Source organism: Perognathus longimembris, chromosome 11 (genome assembly GCF_023159225.1).
Source record: "Perognathus longimembris pacificus isolate PPM17 chromosome 11, ASM2315922v1, whole genome shotgun sequence".
Classification (NCBI taxonomy): Eukaryota; Metazoa; Chordata; class Mammalia; order Rodentia; family Heteromyidae; genus Perognathus; species Perognathus longimembris.
In genome coordinates, this window is record NC_063171.1 from 43,460,612 (window position 1) to 43,477,573 (window position 16,962).

At 45.2% G+C, this 16,962-nt stretch overlaps 1 protein-coding gene across 1 annotated transcript; it reads left to right on the forward strand.

Annotated features, from left to right (window-relative positions):
- The first annotated feature begins 3,819 nt into the window (after positions 1 to 3,819).
- On the forward strand, positions 3,820 to 16,273 carry Vps72 (vacuolar protein sorting 72 homolog). Its single transcript, XM_048357611.1, has 6 exons — positions 3,820 to 4,014; positions 9,940 to 10,092; positions 10,251 to 10,365; positions 11,791 to 11,967; positions 14,659 to 14,803; positions 15,697 to 16,273. Exons 1-6 carry the CDS (start codon positions 3,898 to 3,900, stop codon positions 16,082 to 16,084), a joined length of 1,095 nt encoding a protein of 364 aa, XP_048213568.1. The 5' UTR covers positions 3,820 to 3,897; the 3' UTR covers positions 16,085 to 16,273.
- The last annotated feature ends 689 nt before the right edge of the window (positions 16,274 to 16,962 follow it).

Below are 16,962 nucleotides of genomic sequence, written 5' to 3' on the forward strand. Positions count from 1 at the left end.
TAAGGAAGCCGAGGCAGGAGAATTGATGTAGAGTCCAGCCTAGGTAACAGATAAAATAGCAAAAACTTGTCTCAAAAATAAACAAAAAAGGAGTTAGGGATATTTAAGAAGATGTCTCTCATCTTTTACTCCTGACTCTTGTCTCTGCCTTCACACCCACTCAATCTCTAGGGTGTGCTCTGAGTCATGGAGATACTCTTCCCCAGTAGCATTCCTGGCATAGCAGCACTGGGGTGACGTGGCAAGGTGTGGAAGCTGGGGCAAAGCAGGATGGCTTGGCTTGGTGCCCCAGAGGAAATGGAAAAGGGTGTTCACCAATACATACTTTGAGAAGGAAGGCCATATAGTTGCCTCGAAACAGGGTCATACATTTAGAGCACTTGGAGCACGGTTCCAAGGTGGGGACATACTGAAGTTGTATAGTACTTGCCTATGCTGGTACAATGCCCCAAGTTTGAGGCCCAGTATTTTTTAAGTAGCTTTCAAGAAGTCTTAGAATTCAGATCCTAGTGGTTCACACCTGTAATCCTAGCTACTCAGGAGGCTAGGATTTGAGGAGTGAGGTTTATAAGCCTGGACAGAAAAGTATACAGGACTCTTTTTCCAAATAAGCAGAGAAAAAAGATGGACTGAAGATGTTGCTCAAGTGCTAGAGTGCCATATATGATTTAAAAAGCCAAGCAAGATTATCAGGTCTTGAATTCAAGCCCCAATACCGGGGGGGGGGGGAGAAGAAAAAGTCTTAAAATATTCCCTAAGGTCAGAATAAAGAGCTAGAGACTACAAAAGCAACACAGAGGCAAGAACAATGTGATGGGCCAGGCCCATGTCTATAACAGCATTCTAGAGGCAGAGGCAGGAGGATTACATATTTGAGGCTAGCCTGGGCTATGGAGGCTATGTCTCAAAAGAACAGGGGTATTATTACTACCTCATTCATTCATTTAATTAAGATGGGTTAATTCCAGCTATATACTAGGCACTGAAAATTCTTAGTACACACAAATGAAGATAAAATCCTTGCCCTTGCTGAGGATGTCACTCAATGGTAAAAGCACTTGTCTAGTATTTGTGAGGCCCTGAGTTCGATCCCCAGCACTATAAAATAACAACAGCAGCAGCAACAATAATAATAATGCACTCAGCCATTCCTGGTAGTATATGCCTATAATCCCAGGTGCGTAACAAATTGAAGGACGACCTGTTCTACATAAAAACAAAAACAAAAAAAATAGTACATTAATAAGGATGAGACAGACATATTACAACATCTTACATGAGAATGAAATGTAGCCAGTCATTGGTGGCTCACACCTATAATCCTAGTTACCCAAGAGGCTAAGAGGGCTGGGGATATAGCCTAGTGACAAGAGTGCTTGCCTCATATACATGAAGCCCTGGGTTTGACTCCCCAGCACCACATATATAGAAAACGGCCAGAAGTGGTGCTGTGGCTCAAGTGGAAGAGTGCTAGCCTTGAGCAAAAAGAAGACAGGGACAGTGCTCAGGCCCTGAGTCTAAGCCTCAGGACTGGAAAAAAAAAATCAAGAGGCTGAGATCTGAGGATTGTGGTTCAAAGCCAGCCTGGGCAGGAAAGTCTATGAAATTCTTATCTCCACTTAACTAAAGAGCTGGAAATGGTGCTGTGGCTCAAAGTGGTAGAGTACTAGCCTTGTGCAGAAAAGCTTAGGTACAAAGCCCAGGCCCTGAGTTCAAGCCCCAGAACTAGCAAAAAGAAAGAAAGAAATATAACATCACAGAGTATATACAGTGCTACAATTTGATAACCACAGTTTCAGAATAAAAGAATAGGAATAGAAGATAACACAGTCTTAGCCAGTGCTGGTGGCTTATGCTTGCAATTCTAGCTACTCAGAAGGCTGAGATCTGAGGATCTCAGTTGGAAGCCAACCTGAGCGGGAAAGTCCATGAGAGTCATCTCCAATGAGCCACAAGAAAATTAGAAGTGACACTGTGGCTCAATGTAAGAGTGCTAGCCTTGAGTGAAAAAAAAAAAAAAAACACCTCAAGGACAATGCCCAGGCCCTGAATTGAAGCCTAACAACAACCAACATAAAGAAAGAGTGAGAACGAGAGAGAGAAGAGAAAGTGAGAGAGAAATTAAGTCTTGACAGTACCATGAGATTGGAACTATTCCAGAGAAATCTAGGACACATGACTTCAGGAAGACTTCACTGTCCTGTAAAATTAGAATTTGCCAGATAGAAAGGAAACAAGTTCTAAGAAGGAAAAAGCTGGTGGCATGACAGAGAGTTGGATGATAGGGGAGTGACCCTGACATAAGGTGATATGTCAAGAGATGAGTTAGAGGGCTGGGAATGTGGCCTAATGGCAAGAGAGCTTGCCTTGTATACATGAAGCCCCAGGTTCAATTCCCCAGCACCACATATATAGAAAAATGGCCAGAAGTGGTGCTGTGGCTCAAGTGGCAGAGTGCTAGCCTTGAGCAAAGAGAAGCCAGGGACAGTGCTTGGGCAATGAGTCCAAGGCCCAGGACTGGCAAAAAAAAAAAGAGAGAGAGAGATGAATCAGAAAGACTGGGAGAGGCTAAATTATGAAAGATTTTGAATGTCACATTAATAGTAGTTGTCATCATCTATGAAACATTTACTATGTGCTTAACACTGGGTTAAGCAGTTTACACGGATTATATATTAGCTAGGAGCTGGTGGCTCATGCCTATAATCCTAGCTACTCAGGAGGCTGAGATTTGAGGATCACGGCTCAAAGCCAGACAGGGAAGAAAAGTCTTATCTCTAAAAGGCTCTTATCTCCAATTAACCACCAGAAAACCAGTAACCGAGCTGTAGCTCAAGTGGTACAACACTAGCCTTGAGCAGAAGAAAGAGCTCAGAGACAGTGCCCAGGCCCAGAGGTCAAGCCCCATGACCCACCAAAAAATAGCTCTTCTGCTCAAGGCTAGTGTTCTATCACTTGAGCTACTGGTTTTCTGGTGGTTAATTGGAGGTAAGAGTCTCGTGGACTTTCCTGCTCAGGCTGGCTTTGAACTGAAATTCTCAGATCTCAGCCTCCACAGTAGTAAGGATTGTGCCACTAGCGCCCGGATTATTATTATTATTTTCAACAACCTGAAAAAGGTAAATAATGTTAGTCTCATGTTACAGAAAAGTGAGTTTAGAGAAATAAATCTATTTGTCCTACGTCAGACACCTAGAAAACCATTCAAACTCAGGTCTGGTTGGCTCTGAGGCTATGTACAAACCACAATACTGTGCTTTCTGCTTATCTTGTACATGATGGGGAGTCACTAAAGACTTTCCAAGATAGGAGTGACAAAGTGCTGGATTTTTAGCTAAGTCCCCACTAGCACAGTGAAAAACAGACTGGAACAGAGTGCTGTGGAGGTGTGTGTGTGTGTGTGTGTGTGTGTGTGTGTTTAATTTTAATTTTTTGCCAGTCCTGGGGCTTGAACTCAGGCCCTGAGCACTGTCCCTGGCTTCTTTTTGCTCAAGGCTAGCACTCTACCACTTGAGCCACAACAACACTTCTGGCCGTTTTCTATATATGTGGTGCTGAGGAATCGAACCGAGGGCTTCATGTATATGAGGCAAGCATTCTTGCCACTAGGCCATATTCCCCTATTTTGTTATTTTGACTCTCAAATTCTAGTTAGGGTAATAGGAGTCTTGGAGTCTGGGAACAGAATCATCAACAAACTAGGTGGCAAAGTCATCTGAGTCCACAAGAGTGGGCAGGGCTGAGAGCGTCTCGATGCTCTGCTGCTTTTGCCTGTAGACGCCTTACCGACGGTGACCACACCTCCCGCCCTGCGTAGGTAGTGGTGTCGAGCGACGAGCCGCAAGAATCGAGCTGGGTGAGGGGCGGCGGAGTGGCGGCGCAGCCTCGGTAGGAGACATGAGTTTGGCCGGGGGCCGCGCCCCCCGGAAGACGGCTGGGAACCGGCTCTCTGGGCTCCTGGAGGCGGAGGAGGAAGATGAATTCTACCAGACGACTTATGGGGGTTTCACCGAGGCAAGAGCCGGGACCAGGGAGAGGGAAAGGAGGAAGCGGAGCTCTTCGGGGAACAGCCCCAGACAAAGAAGAAGGGGGGCGGGGAGCAGAGGGGCGCTGGGAGCCGACACGGGGGCCGGGGGCGAGGCGGGGGCAAGTAGGGTCCTAGGAGAGCCTGGGCCGGGCTGGAGAAACTCCCGGAGGCCCCTCAGAACGGTAGAGACCCGCATGGGGCTCGTCTAGTCGCGAGCGGCCGCGCTTAGCCCAGCCGGCCGCACGGAGTCAGTCTCCCGGTCCTCGGCCGGATGATTCGCCTCCCGCGTAGGAAGGAACCGCTCCGAAAAGCAGAGGAGCTTAGACAGCCCACTTCCTTTCTCAGCCTCCAAATCTCAGCGTGAATGGGTTCCCAGATAACCGTCCTTTGTGTGCTTCCTTCTGGGGACAGGGTTTTAGTTAATAGATCTGGTTCACCTCTCCGCGCTTACTTTCCCGTTGGATTGTAAACTCCCTGTCCCCTTAGCCTCTGCCGCATAGATCCAAAGCCCAGTCCAGTATCTGCATTGGGATGACACTTAACGAAAAATTATATCGATTCAGTCTGTTTTGTTTTGTTGTTTTGAGGCAGGATCTTCCTATGTAGCCCAGCTGACCTGCTCTCAAAATCTCCATCCTCTCACCTCAGCCTCCCAAGTGCCGATTACAGGCAGACACTACCATGCCCAGCTCTACCTATTCACTTTTTTTTTTTTTAACTGATCCTGGAGCTTGAGCTCAAGGCTAGTGCTCTGCCACCTGTCATAGCTCCACTTCTGGTTTTTTAGTGGTTAATTGGACTTCCTGAAGGGCTGGCTTTCAATAACAACCCTCAGCCTCTTTTTCTTTTTTCTGTTTTGTTGGTCGTGGGGCTTGAACTCAGGGCCTGGGCACTGTCCCTTAGCTTCTTTATACTCAAGGCTACCAATCTACCACTTGAGTCACAACACCACTTTCGGCTTTTTTCCGGCTTCATGAATGGTAGGCAAGCACTCTACCACTAAGCCTCATTCCCCGCCCCTCCATTCACTTTTAATATCTCTTAATATTTGAGATCAAGCTGTAGGTGATGAGTTGCTGTAGACTTTGGGGAAAACAGTATTGAAAACACTGTCCTGGGAGTGGGGATACAGCCCAGTGGGGGACTGGCTGGGCTCACAGTCAATTAAGCAATTATAATGTCTAAAGCAAGAGGTAAGCATAAGGTACTATGGGAACATATGAGAACCTAGGCAGATATAAGCTGAGGACAGTATGAAAAGTAGGTGTTGGCTGGATGAAGAAAAGGAAGAGAAAGGTCAGTCCCTGGAAATGGTGGAAAGTGTAAAGGGTACTGAGATCCTGATATGGCCAATTCTGTAGGGCCTCATGGGCCTTCTTTCTTCCTTTGTTTCCTTCTTTCTTCTCTCCTCTTTCTGTCTGTTTTCCTTCCTTCTGGCCTTTTCTTTCCTTCTTTCTTGTACAGTACTTGAACTCAGTGCCTCATGCCCTCATTCTCTTGCTTGGCTTTTTCTACTCAAGGCAAGCACTTGAACCACATCTCCACTACCAGATTTTACTGGTTAATTTGACATAGGAGTCTCATGAGCATGCCTGGGCTGGCCGTGAACTGGAATCCTCACATTTTACCCTCCTAGGATTATAGGCAAGAGCCTATAATAATAATGGCTTATTACAAGCCATTTTCTTTAGGAGTTTTGCTCTTTATCCAGAAGTCTGGAAAGTGACCAGAGTTCTGTGATCAGATTTGTACTTTAAAAAAGATTACTCTATAATGAGACCAGAGAGAAGGGAGCAGTGGCAGTAGAGAAACATAGGCAGTGATTAGGGATATAGATCAGTAGTAGGACATTTGTCTAGCATGCCTGAACATCTTGGTTCTGTACCCAGCACTATTACCAAAGAGGAAAAGAAAATTTACATGAACAGTAGGGCTTAAAGGAAATTAAAAAAAATAGAATCCACAATCATTACACAGAACCCTAATCAACTAGTTTAAAATAGAACTTTCTTATCCTTCAAGACTCACTTTCCTATTCCTGTCATTTTATGAGTCGTTATTTAATATGTACCCTTTGTGCTTCCAAAAGTAAGAACAGTAAAAATAGAGACAGATCAGAAGCACTTATACCAGGAGCCTGTGGGATAGTGATATTGGTATTAAATTTGGCTGTGAGTTTCCTACTGAATGTGTGTGTGTGTGTGTGTGTGTGTGTTGGTTGGTCCTGGGACTTGAACTCAGGGCCTGGCGACTGTCCCTGAGCTTCCTTTTGCTCAAGGCTGGTGGTCTACCGCTAAGCCACAGTTCTACTTCCAACTATTTCTGAGTTGTTTATTAGAGATAAGAGTTACTGACTTTCCTGCCCAGGTTGATTTCAAACCTAGATCCTCAGGTGTTAGCCTCCTGAACAGCTAGAATTATAGGCATGAGCCACTGGTGGCCAGTTTCTGAATTTCTTTTTTTTGGTAAGAATGAAGCATAAAAGTACTTCAGCAAAGATAAGCTTGTTCAGCATTAAATCATAGGGAGAATATATCATATCCTTATATAAGCTATACCTAAAGGAAGCCTAGTGTTTCATAGATTATATGAAAACATTCTCTTACATGGTCTTGTTTATTAATGACTTGCTAAAAACCCAAGGGCTGATAAATTCATAATTTACTGAAAGTATTTCAATTGGGCATTAAACCAATGGAAAGTTGATCTACAGTCCTCTGGTGATGTGGCTTAATACCAGATTAGACTTGAGGGGATTAGTGTGTTCTCTGTCAGTCTTTACAAACATCATTTGGGAGGAAATGATGGTCATCAGTGTAGGATTGAACTCTAGCTGGCTTGGAGTGTCAGCCATCTGTTACTTGTTTTGGCAGCCTGTGTACTAAGATTAGTCCAGTAGTCTACATCATTATTAAAAGATAGAGCCGCATGTTGAAGGAACTACAGAGCCCACTTGACTCCTCCTCCCCAAGTGATTACTCTTTCCAATATGTCTGCCATTCTAACCTTTATCTTTATCACTTCAGGTCTTCGTGGCACTTCAGATTCTCTACTTCAGCCCAACTAACTTCCCAGCTTTCTGAAACAGCCCTTGTACATATCTCCAAATCTTCAGTAGCTTCCCATTACGCAAATACTTTTCTTTTCTTTTTTTGCCAGTTCTGGGGCTGAACTCAGGGCCTGAGCACTATCCCTGGCTTCTTTTTGCTCAAGGCTAGCACTCTGCCAACTTGAGCCACAGCGCCACTTCTGGCCTTTTCTGTATATGTGGTGCTGAGGAATCGAACCTAGGGCTTCATGTATATGAGGCAAGCACTCTTGCCACTAGGCCGTATTCCCAGCCCGCAAATACTTTTCTGTCGCAGCATACCTAGGAGTTCTCTCAGAACTTTAGCTCAACAAAGAATATTAATGCTGGGATAGGTAAAGGGAAGGGAAGTTTCTTTCTCTCCTTTTTTCTCTGTGTGTGTGTGTATGTGTATACGTCAGTGCCCATACTGGGGCTTGAACTCAGAGTCTAGACACTGTCCCTGAGCTGCTTTTGCTTAAGGCTAGCACTCTACCACTTGAGCCATAGCTCTACTTCCAGCTTTTATAGTAGTTGATTGGAGATAAGAGTCTCATGAGCTGGGTGCAGATGGCTCAGGCCTGTAATCCTAGCTGCTCAGGAGGCTGACATCTGAGGATTGCAGTTTGAAGCCAGCCCATGCAGAAAAGTCTGTGAGGCTCATATTTCCAATAAACTACCCAGAAAAAGCCAGAAGTGGCACTGTGGCTCAAGTGATACAGTGATATGATAGCCTTGAACAAAAGCTCAGGGACAGCATCCTGCCCAGAGTTCAAGCTCCAGGACCATCAAAAAAAAAAAAAAAAAAAAAGTCTCACACATACTTTCTTGCCCAGACTGGCTTCTAACTGTGATTCTCAGATGTCAGCCTCCTGAAATCTATCTAGAATTATAAGCCATCAGCACCTGGCCTGTTTGTTTGCCTGTCTGCCTACCTGCTTGCCTTCCTTCCTTTTTTTTTTTTTTGCCAATCCTGGGGCTTGAACACAGGGCCTGGGCACTGTCCCTGAGGTTTCCTTGCAGCTGGGAATGTGGCTTAGCGGTAGAGTACTTGCCTTGCATGCATGAAGCCCTGGGTTCGATTCCTCAGCACCACATAAGCAAAAAAAAAAAAAAAAAAAGCCAGAAGTGGAGCTGTGGCTCAAGTGGTAGAGTGCTAGCCTTGAGCAAAAAGAAGCCCGGACAGACAGTGCTCAGGCCCTGAGTCTAAGCCCTAGGATTGGCCAAAAAAAAAAAAAAAAGTTGCTTTACTTGGCTCTAAATCCTTATGGCATAAACATATTGTATACATTCCTGCTCTTCTATCTACCTGCAATTCTCTCTTAGCTGTTTAAATATTTCCCATGTTTTGAACCATGGCTATTAGTCCTAACTATCCACTAGAGTCTAAAGCAGGTCTCAAACTACAACCCATGTACCAGGCCCACTACCTGTTTTAGTCTAGTCCTGTTCAAAGGAAATTTCCCAGCTGAGCACTAGTGGCTTACACCTGTAATCCTAGCTACTCAGGAGACTGAAATCTAAGGATCCTAGTTCAAAGCCAGCTTAGGCAGACAAAGAGTCTTAATCAGAAAAAAAAAAAAAGTGGAGGGATGGCTTAAGTGATAGAGAGCCAGCCTTGAGTGAGAAAGCTAAAAAGACAGTGCCCCGAGTTCAAGCCCCAGTATCACCCCACCTCCTAGGAAAGGAAGTTTCCCAACATCTGATGTAAAGAAGCAAAGTCCAAAGTTTACACAAGCCTCCTCTGTTCTGTATATATTGCTTTGCATTCAGCCTTCTGTGGCCCTTAGGTTTGAATGTCTGGGTGTTGAAACCTTAACCTTGAAGGTTTGGGCGTTCTTTCATTTTAGCCATGTTTCCAGCCGTGTGTGCGTGCGTGTGTGTGTGTGTGTGTGTGTGTGTGTATTTTAGCCATGTTTCCAGCCGTGTGTGTGTGTGTGTGTGTGTGTGTGTGTGTGTGTGTGTGTCCTGGAGCTTCAACTAACGGTCTGAATGCTGTCCTTGAACTTTTGTTCTCAAGGCTAATGCTCTACTACTTGAGCCACAACTCCATTTCTGGCTTTTGGTAGATAATTGGAGATAAGAGTCTCATAGTCTCCCTGGCCAGTCTGACTTCAAACCCTAATCCTCAGATCTCGACCTAGCTAGGATTATAGATGTGAGTCACTGGCACCTGGCTCCAGCCTTATTTTTTGCTGGTTATTTCAGAGATAGAGTCTAGTGAACTTTCCTGGCCCAGGCTGGCCCTGAAACTACTATCCTCCTGAGTAGCTAGGAATAAAGCATGAGCCACTGGTGCCCAGCTTAAAACTTCTTTTTATGATGGTATCATGTGAACCCCTTGAAGTGAGACCAAACCATATTCTTTTGTTCCCCAGTAATTAATACAGAGTGCTGTAGATAAAACACAATTAAGGCTTGAAGGGAGTGATGCTGGAACTAGAGGCTACAACCAAAAAAATATTTGCCTGAGAAAAGCAAAGTGCTAAGTTGAAAAGGAAAATGGGGCAGCCCTTCAGGAAAATGAGGAATTCTGTTCCTCCTGAAGGAATTCTATGCTACTGGGCACCAGTGTCTCCTGCCTGTAATCCTAGCCACTCAGGAAGCTATCTGAGGATCAAGGTTCAAAGCCAGCCTAGGTAGGAAAGTCCATGAGAATCTAATCTCCAGTTAACCACCACAAGACTGGAAGTAGAGTTGTGGCTCAAAGTGGTATAATGATAGCCTTGAGTGGGGAAAAAAAAGAGCTCAGGGACAGTGCCCAGGCTCTTAGTTCAAGCCCCACGACCAACAACAACAAAAAGATCTTCATGGCCAACCAGTTGTCATCTTCCTGTGTCCTCAGGAATCTGGAGATGATGAGTATCAAGGGGATCAGTCAGACACAGAGGATGAGGTGGACTCTGACTTTGACATTGATGAAGGAGATGAACCATCCAGTGATGGAGAAGCCGAAGAGCCAAGAAGAAAGCGCCGAATAGTCACCAAAGCCTATAAGGTACAAAAGTAGTCCTGGATTCATTGGGCTCACTGTATCCCTGCCCCTCCCTTCATCCTGTTCTAGTACTCCTCAGACCAGTCCCATTGCCTACAGTTGGTTTTTCTTTAAGCTCTTCATCTCTCCCTAAACTTACTCTGATTCTAATCTCTCCCCAGGAGCCTCTAAAAAGCCTGAGGCCTCGAAAGGTCAGCACCCCCGCTAGTAGCTCCCAGAAGGCCCGAGAAGAGAAGGCTCTGCTGCCACTAGAACTACAGGATGATGGCTCTGACAGTGAGTAGGGAAGTTTGGGTTCAAATGAAAGACATGGAATGTGATAATGAATTACATTGTCAATGTTAAATTTACTGAAGTTGATAACTCCGCTGTGTAATAGAAGGAAAATCCTTAAGAAATATGCACTGAAGTATGCAACTTAACTCTCATCATTCAGAAAAAAAAAAACATACAGAATGAAGAAGAACAAAATATGAACACAGTCTCTATGTATGTTGATTATACTACTCTTGTAGTGATTTTATAAATTTGAAATTATTTACAAATAAATTTAACCAGGTGCTAGTAGCTCATACTTGTAATTCTAGCTACTCAGGAGGCTGAGATCTGAGGATTGCAGTTGGAAGCAAACCTTGGCAGAAAAGTTCATGAGACCCTATCTCCAACTTATTAGCAAAAATGCTGGATTAGAGATGTGTGTCAACTGGTAGAGCACCAGCCATAAGCGAACAATCCAAGCGAGAGCAGTCAAAAACAATGAGAGACCCTGAGTTCAAGCCCTTGTACCAGCACCAGCGTGCTCGCGCTCCCTCTCCCCTCCCCTCCCCCCTCTCTCTCTCTCTCACACACACACACACACAAATACACAAATACACACACTTTTAATAAGTACATGTCTGTAGTCCCAGGAGACTGAGTTTAAGAAATCCTAAAAACCTGTCTATAAAAAAAAAAAAAAGAAAGAAAATGGGGGGCTGGGAATGTGACCTAGTGGTAGAGTGCTTGCCTTGTATATATGAAGTCCTGAGTTGGATTCTTCAGCACCACATATATAGAAAAGGCCAGAAGTGGTGCTGTGGCTCAAGTGGTAGAGTGCTAGCCTTGAGCAAAAAGAAGCCAGGGCCAAGTGCTGGTGGTTCACGCCTATAATCCTAGCAACTCAGGAGAGTGAGATCTGAGAATCATGGTTCACAGCCATCCCTGGCAGGAAAGTCCGTGAGACTCATCTCCAACTAACCACCAGAAAACCAGAAGTGGCACTGTGGCCCAAGTGGTAGAGTGCTAGCCTTGAGCTGAAGAGCTCAAGGACAGTGCCGTGCCCAGGCCCAGAGTTCAAGCCCCAGCACTGGCCAAAAAGAAAAAGAAAGAAAGAAAAAAAAAAGATAAGTAAACAAAGACTAGATGAATGGATGTGAATTCGAAGATTTCCTTCATGCTGGGCGCTGGTGGCCCATACTTGTAATCCTAGTTCCCCAAGAGGCTGAGATCTGAGGATTGTGGTTCAAAGCCAGCCTGGGCAGAAAAGTCCCTATGAGACTCTTTATCTCTAATAAACTACTCAAAAAAGCCAGAAGTGGTGTGGCTCAAGTGGTAGAGCACTCACCTTAAGCACAAAGAGGCTCCGGGACAGCACCCAGGCCCTGAATTCAAGCCCCAGGACCAAAAAAAAAAAGGATTTCTTCCCATTTGATTTTGTTTTAGGTCGGAAATCCATGCGTCAGTCCACAGCTGAGCATACACGGCAAACGTTCCTTCGGGTACAGGAGAGGCAAGGCCAGTCCCGGCGGCGAAAGGGGCCTCATTTTGAGCGACCACTGACCCAAGAAGAGCTACTCAGGGAGGCCAAGATCACAGAAGAGCTCAACCTACGTTCACTGGGTCAGTCTGCGGTTTGGGGAAAAGTGGGTAGAGATAATGAAGAGCATGAGAAAACTGTGAAACCTGGAGGACCAGAGAACTGGAGAAATGGAGATTGGGGATAAAATAATCAAAAGAAGGAAATGATGACAGTAGGTGATTAGAAACAAGGGTCAATTGTATGAGAGTTCTGAAAGATAGTTAAATTGAGGAGTTTAGCATAAAATAGTAAAGCTGGGCTCCATTGGCTCATGACTATAATCATAGCTACTTAGGAAACTGAGATCTGAGGATCGTGGTTCGAAATCAGCCCAAGTGGAGACTCTTATCTCCAACTAACCACCAGAAAACCAGAAGTGGTACTGTGGCTTGAAATGGTAGAATGCTAGTCTTGAGCAAAAAGAGCTCAGGGAGTGCCTACGCCCTCAGTTCAAGCTCCATGACCAACCAACACTCCCCCCCCCCCCCAAGGGAAAAAAAAACAACTAGAGAACTGAATTCAAACCCTAGTTACTTAAATAATACAGCCAAATTGCTGAACCTCTGCATCTTGCTTTCTTAGTTCACAATATGAATGATAATGGTAATCAGAAGAGCAAGGCCAGGTGCCAATGGCTCACGCTTGTAGTCCTAACTACTTAGGAAGCTGAGGTCTAAGGATTTCCGTTTGAAGCCAGCCCAAGTAGAAAACTCTAAGAGACTTATCTCCAACTGACCAGCAAAATGACAGGCTGGAGACATAGTTTAAGTGGTAAAATGCCAGTGGTAAAAAAAAAAAAAAAGGCAAATAAGTGCAAGGCCCTAAGCTCAAGCCCCAGTACTTGGATTTTAAGAAAGAAAAAAAAAAAGCATGAAAGTTCATGCATGTATTCTCACAAGACTGAGGCAGCAGAATTGCAAGTTCAGGGCCAATCTGAGCTACAGAGTGAGATCCTGCTTCAAAAAATAAATAAAAGCCAGGCACTGGTGGCTCATAGGTATAATCCTAGCTGCCTAGGAGCTGGGATCTGAGAATAGTGGTTGGAAGCCAGCCCAGGCAGGAGAGTCCCTGAGACATTCCTAATTAATCACCAAAAAGCTGGAAGTAGAGCTGTGGCTCAAGTGGTAGAGTGCTAGTCTTAAGCACAAAACCTCAGGGACAGTACCCAGGCCCTGAGTTGAAGTCCCAGGCCCAGAATGAAAACAAACCCTTCAATTTATGTGCTATGGGTATATAATCCTACAAAAACATAAATATCACAGATACATCCTCTGTGGGATGTGAGAGAAAGCAGCCTCTGGAGGGCCACAGAGAAAGCTGTAGCCTTGGATCACCAGGTTCCCAGTAGGGTAAGCTGCATACAGAATGCTGTGTAAGGAGCTTGAAGATACAGATAGGTGAGGTGACTAATTATAGAGCAAGGAGTCCCACAGGGCACAGACAAGGAGAAGGGTTAGAAGGTTGGCCCAAAGGAGGGATAGTATTATTAGTCAGAATCCAAGTTCCAAAGAGTTTCAGTCACTATCAGGGTTTCCAGAGGACAACAGTTAGACTAGAGGATTATGCTCGCATTATCCATATACAAGAATGACACAGTAGCCAGCACCAGTGGCTCATACCTGTAATCCTAGATTTGGAGGCTGAGATCCAGGAAAGTCTGCAAGATTCCATCTCCAAAATAACCAACAAAAGGTCAAAGCTGGGGGCATGGCTCAAGTGGTAGAGCACCAGGCATGAATAAGCAATCCAAAAAGAGTGTAAGTCAGAGTTCAAACACAGGGACTGGTGAAAAAAAAGCCAGACACAGAAATTTAGACTTCATTTTGAGGAAAGGGGCCAGGACTATTTTGATTTATTTATTGTGTGCCCAGAATATATGTAATACTGCGCACAGCACTAATAATGAGTCACGGTCTGCCCTTAGGGGGAAACGTGTGAGTGTGAATGTGTGTGTGTGTGTGTGAGTGTGTATGAAGTGTGGTGTAACAAGGGTCCCGGCAGGTACTATATAGAGTGTAAGTAGCCGCAGGGACTAAAGTGACTTGAAAAGGAATGCCTTGCATGGCCCTCGTTTCAACTATTTGAAGGACAGCAATAAGCCACATTAGAATTGTGTCCTTTATGGCTTTAAAAGATAAAACTGCTCACCAGGAATTACCTTTTCGCTGAAAATAGGAAAGTACTCTTAGTGATGTAGTGGGCTTTTTTTTTTTTTTTTTTTTTGGCCAGTCCTGGGCCTTGGACTCAGGGCCTGAGCACTGTCCCTGGCTTCTTCCCGCTCAAGGCTAGCACTCTGCCACTTGAGCTACAGCGCCGCTTCTGGCCGTTTTCTGTATATGTGGTGCTGGGGAATCGAACCTAGGGCCTCGTGTATCCGAGGCAGGCACTCTTGCCACTAGGCTATATCCCCAGCCCCTGTAGTGGGCTTTTGACCCAGATTGAACCAGGGCATTTGTGGAGCAGATTTTGATTTCCAGGGAAATAAACAGGTTCCCTTTTGTGAAGTCCCTTCCAACTCAAGGTCTTCCAGTTCTGAGTGAGTAAGGCCCCAAGTATACTTGAGAAAGGAGGAGAGGAGACAATATCAGGAGGGGCAAGCAGAGAGCTCAGGAAGTAGGGAGTACTGGGGTACCTTAGAACTGCCATCTTGCACTAGATGGGTAGCCAAGAAGAAAATTGAGACCAGAATGTAAGAAAAAGAGAAACTGATTATCTTTTTCTTATCCCTGAAGAGACATATGAGAGGCTTGAGGCTGACAAAAAGAAACAGGTTCATAAGAAACGCAAGTGTCCGGGGCCCATAATCACCTATCATTCTGTGACGGTGCCACTTGTTGGGGAGCCAGGCCCCAAAGACGAGAATGTGGATGTAGAGGGGTAAGTAAATTAACTGTGTTGTCTTGATGGAGTTTCACTGGCTTTCCTCACAGCTCTCTTATACTTGTATACTTTTCAGATTCTGTCCTCTCTTCAGCACCTTATTTTTCTCTTTACCTCTCTTTTATTTTCTGTGTGTGTGTGTGTGTTTGTTTATGTATGCACACACGTATACACACACTGGTGCACGCACGCTTGAACTCTGGATCTTGAGTTGCCCATTAACTGTTTTGCTCATGACTATTGTCCTACTACTTGAGTCACATCTCCATTCTGGCTTTTCACTAGACAATTGAACATAAGATCTTGCCTCTAGGATTTGTTTGCCTGGGCTGACTTTGAACCTTGTTCTGCAGATCTCAGCCTTCTGAGTAGTTAAGATGATGAACATGAGCAACTGGTGTCCAACTTCCTATTTTACTTTTTTTTTGTTAGTGTGGGGCTTGAACTCAGGGCCTGGGCACTGTCCCTTAGGCTCTTCGTGCTCAAAGCAAGCACTCTACCCTTTGAGCCACAGCGCCACTTCCTACTTTATTTTTTATTTTTTTATTTTTTGCCAGTCCTGGGCCTTGGACTCTGGCTTCTTCCCGCTCAAGGCCAGCACTCTGCCACCTGAGCCACAGCGCCCCTTCTGGCCGTTTTCCACATATATGTGGTGCTGGGGAATCGAACCGAGAGCTTCATGTGTAGGAGGCAAGCACTCTTGCCACTAGGCCATATTCCCAGCCCCCTACTTTATTTTTTAACCTCACTTCTTCCCCTTATTTACAGCATTTAGTAGGTTCTCTATGAATATTCTCACCATTCTAAGTCTGTTCCCTTCCCTCAGCTCTGATTTTGTTCTCTATCCATGGCCTTCTTTTCAGCTCTTTGTGTTCGTCTTTTGCCCTCAGACTCGATCCAGTTCCTACAGCTTCTGCATTGACTCCGCATGCTGGGAGTGGACCTGTCATCCCTCCTGCTCGCTGCTCACGTACCTTCATCACATTTAGTGATGATGCCACATTTGAAGAGTGGTTCCCCCAAGGGCGACCCCCAAAGGTCCCAGTTCGGGAGGTTTGCCCAGTGACCCACCGTCCAGCCCTATACCGGGACCCTGTAACAGACATACCCTACGCCACTGCTCGAGCCTTCAAGATCATACGCGAAGCTTACAAGAAGTATATCACCGCCCACGGACTACCTCCCACTGCCTCGGCTCTGGGGCCCGGTCCCCCTCCTCCTGAGCCCCTCCCTGGTTCTGGGCCCCGAGCCTTACGGCAGAAAATTGTCATTAAATGAACAGATGTCTAGTCCTTAGAAACCTCTTTCCTGCCCTACCCTGGGGCTCTTGACTTTTCTCCTTCCCTTCCTTTGTTTCTCTCCTTCATCATCTCTGATATTTGCTTAGTCCTCTCCTGAGTCCTTTCATCACCTTTCCTCTAGTAATTTCTGGTTTTGTTTTTTAATCTAATAAAACAGAAAGATTTATTTTTGTCTGATGTAGAAGTATGAGAATGCGTGTGTGTGTGTGGAGTGTGTGGTGTGGTCTGTGGAGTGTGTGGTGTGTTCTATGGAGTGTGTGGTGTGGTCTATAGTGTGTGTGTGGTCTGTGCTGGGAATTGAACCTAGCACCATGTGCTTGCTAAGCAAGTAGCTCTATTACCCATCTATCACCAGCCTTGAGTGCTTGTATTTCTTTGATAGCTTTTATTATGAATTGTCTTTTTTTTCTTTTCTTTTATGACATTAGGTCTTGCTTGATGCAGTCTTCCTGCCTCAGTGTCCCAATGCTGGGGTTAAGGATGCATGTCTTTGTGCCAAGCTGGTCCTTTTGAAAATTGTATTCATTCCTCCAATTATACTATAAATACCTTAAAGCTAGATTTCTTTTTCTGCTTACGTGGTGCTGAGGAATTGAACCCAGGGCTTCATGCATGCTAGGCAAGCACTCTACCACTAAGCCACATTCCCAGTCCCCAAACTAGATTTCTAAGAACCCTTACACTTAAATTTTGTCACCTTATAGTCACTGCTTTGAATATAGCAGCCACCAAATAGTAGGAACTTCTGATGTGCCTAGAAGACTCGTCCAGGACATGGGCCTGCCTGCAAAGGAGGTGCCGTGGCTGCCGCTGGCCACTAGAGGCTCTCAGGGCTGGGCAGGGTATGGGGGCTGT

Excerpts from the sequence above, each read along its gene's own strand:
- Vps72 (XM_048357611.1), top strand. The coding sequence starts at position 3,898 with ATGAGTTTGGCCGGGGGCCGCGCCCCCCGGAAGACGGCTGGGAACCGG. Across the intron at positions 10,093-10,250 it reads TAGTCACCAAAGCCTATAAG|GAGCCTCTAAAAAGCCTGAG; the intron begins GTACAAAAGTAG and ends ATCTCTCCCCAG. Across the intron at positions 11,968-14,658 it reads GCTCAACCTACGTTCACTGG|AGACATATGAGAGGCTTGAG; the intron begins GTCAGTCTGCGG and ends TTATCCCTGAAG.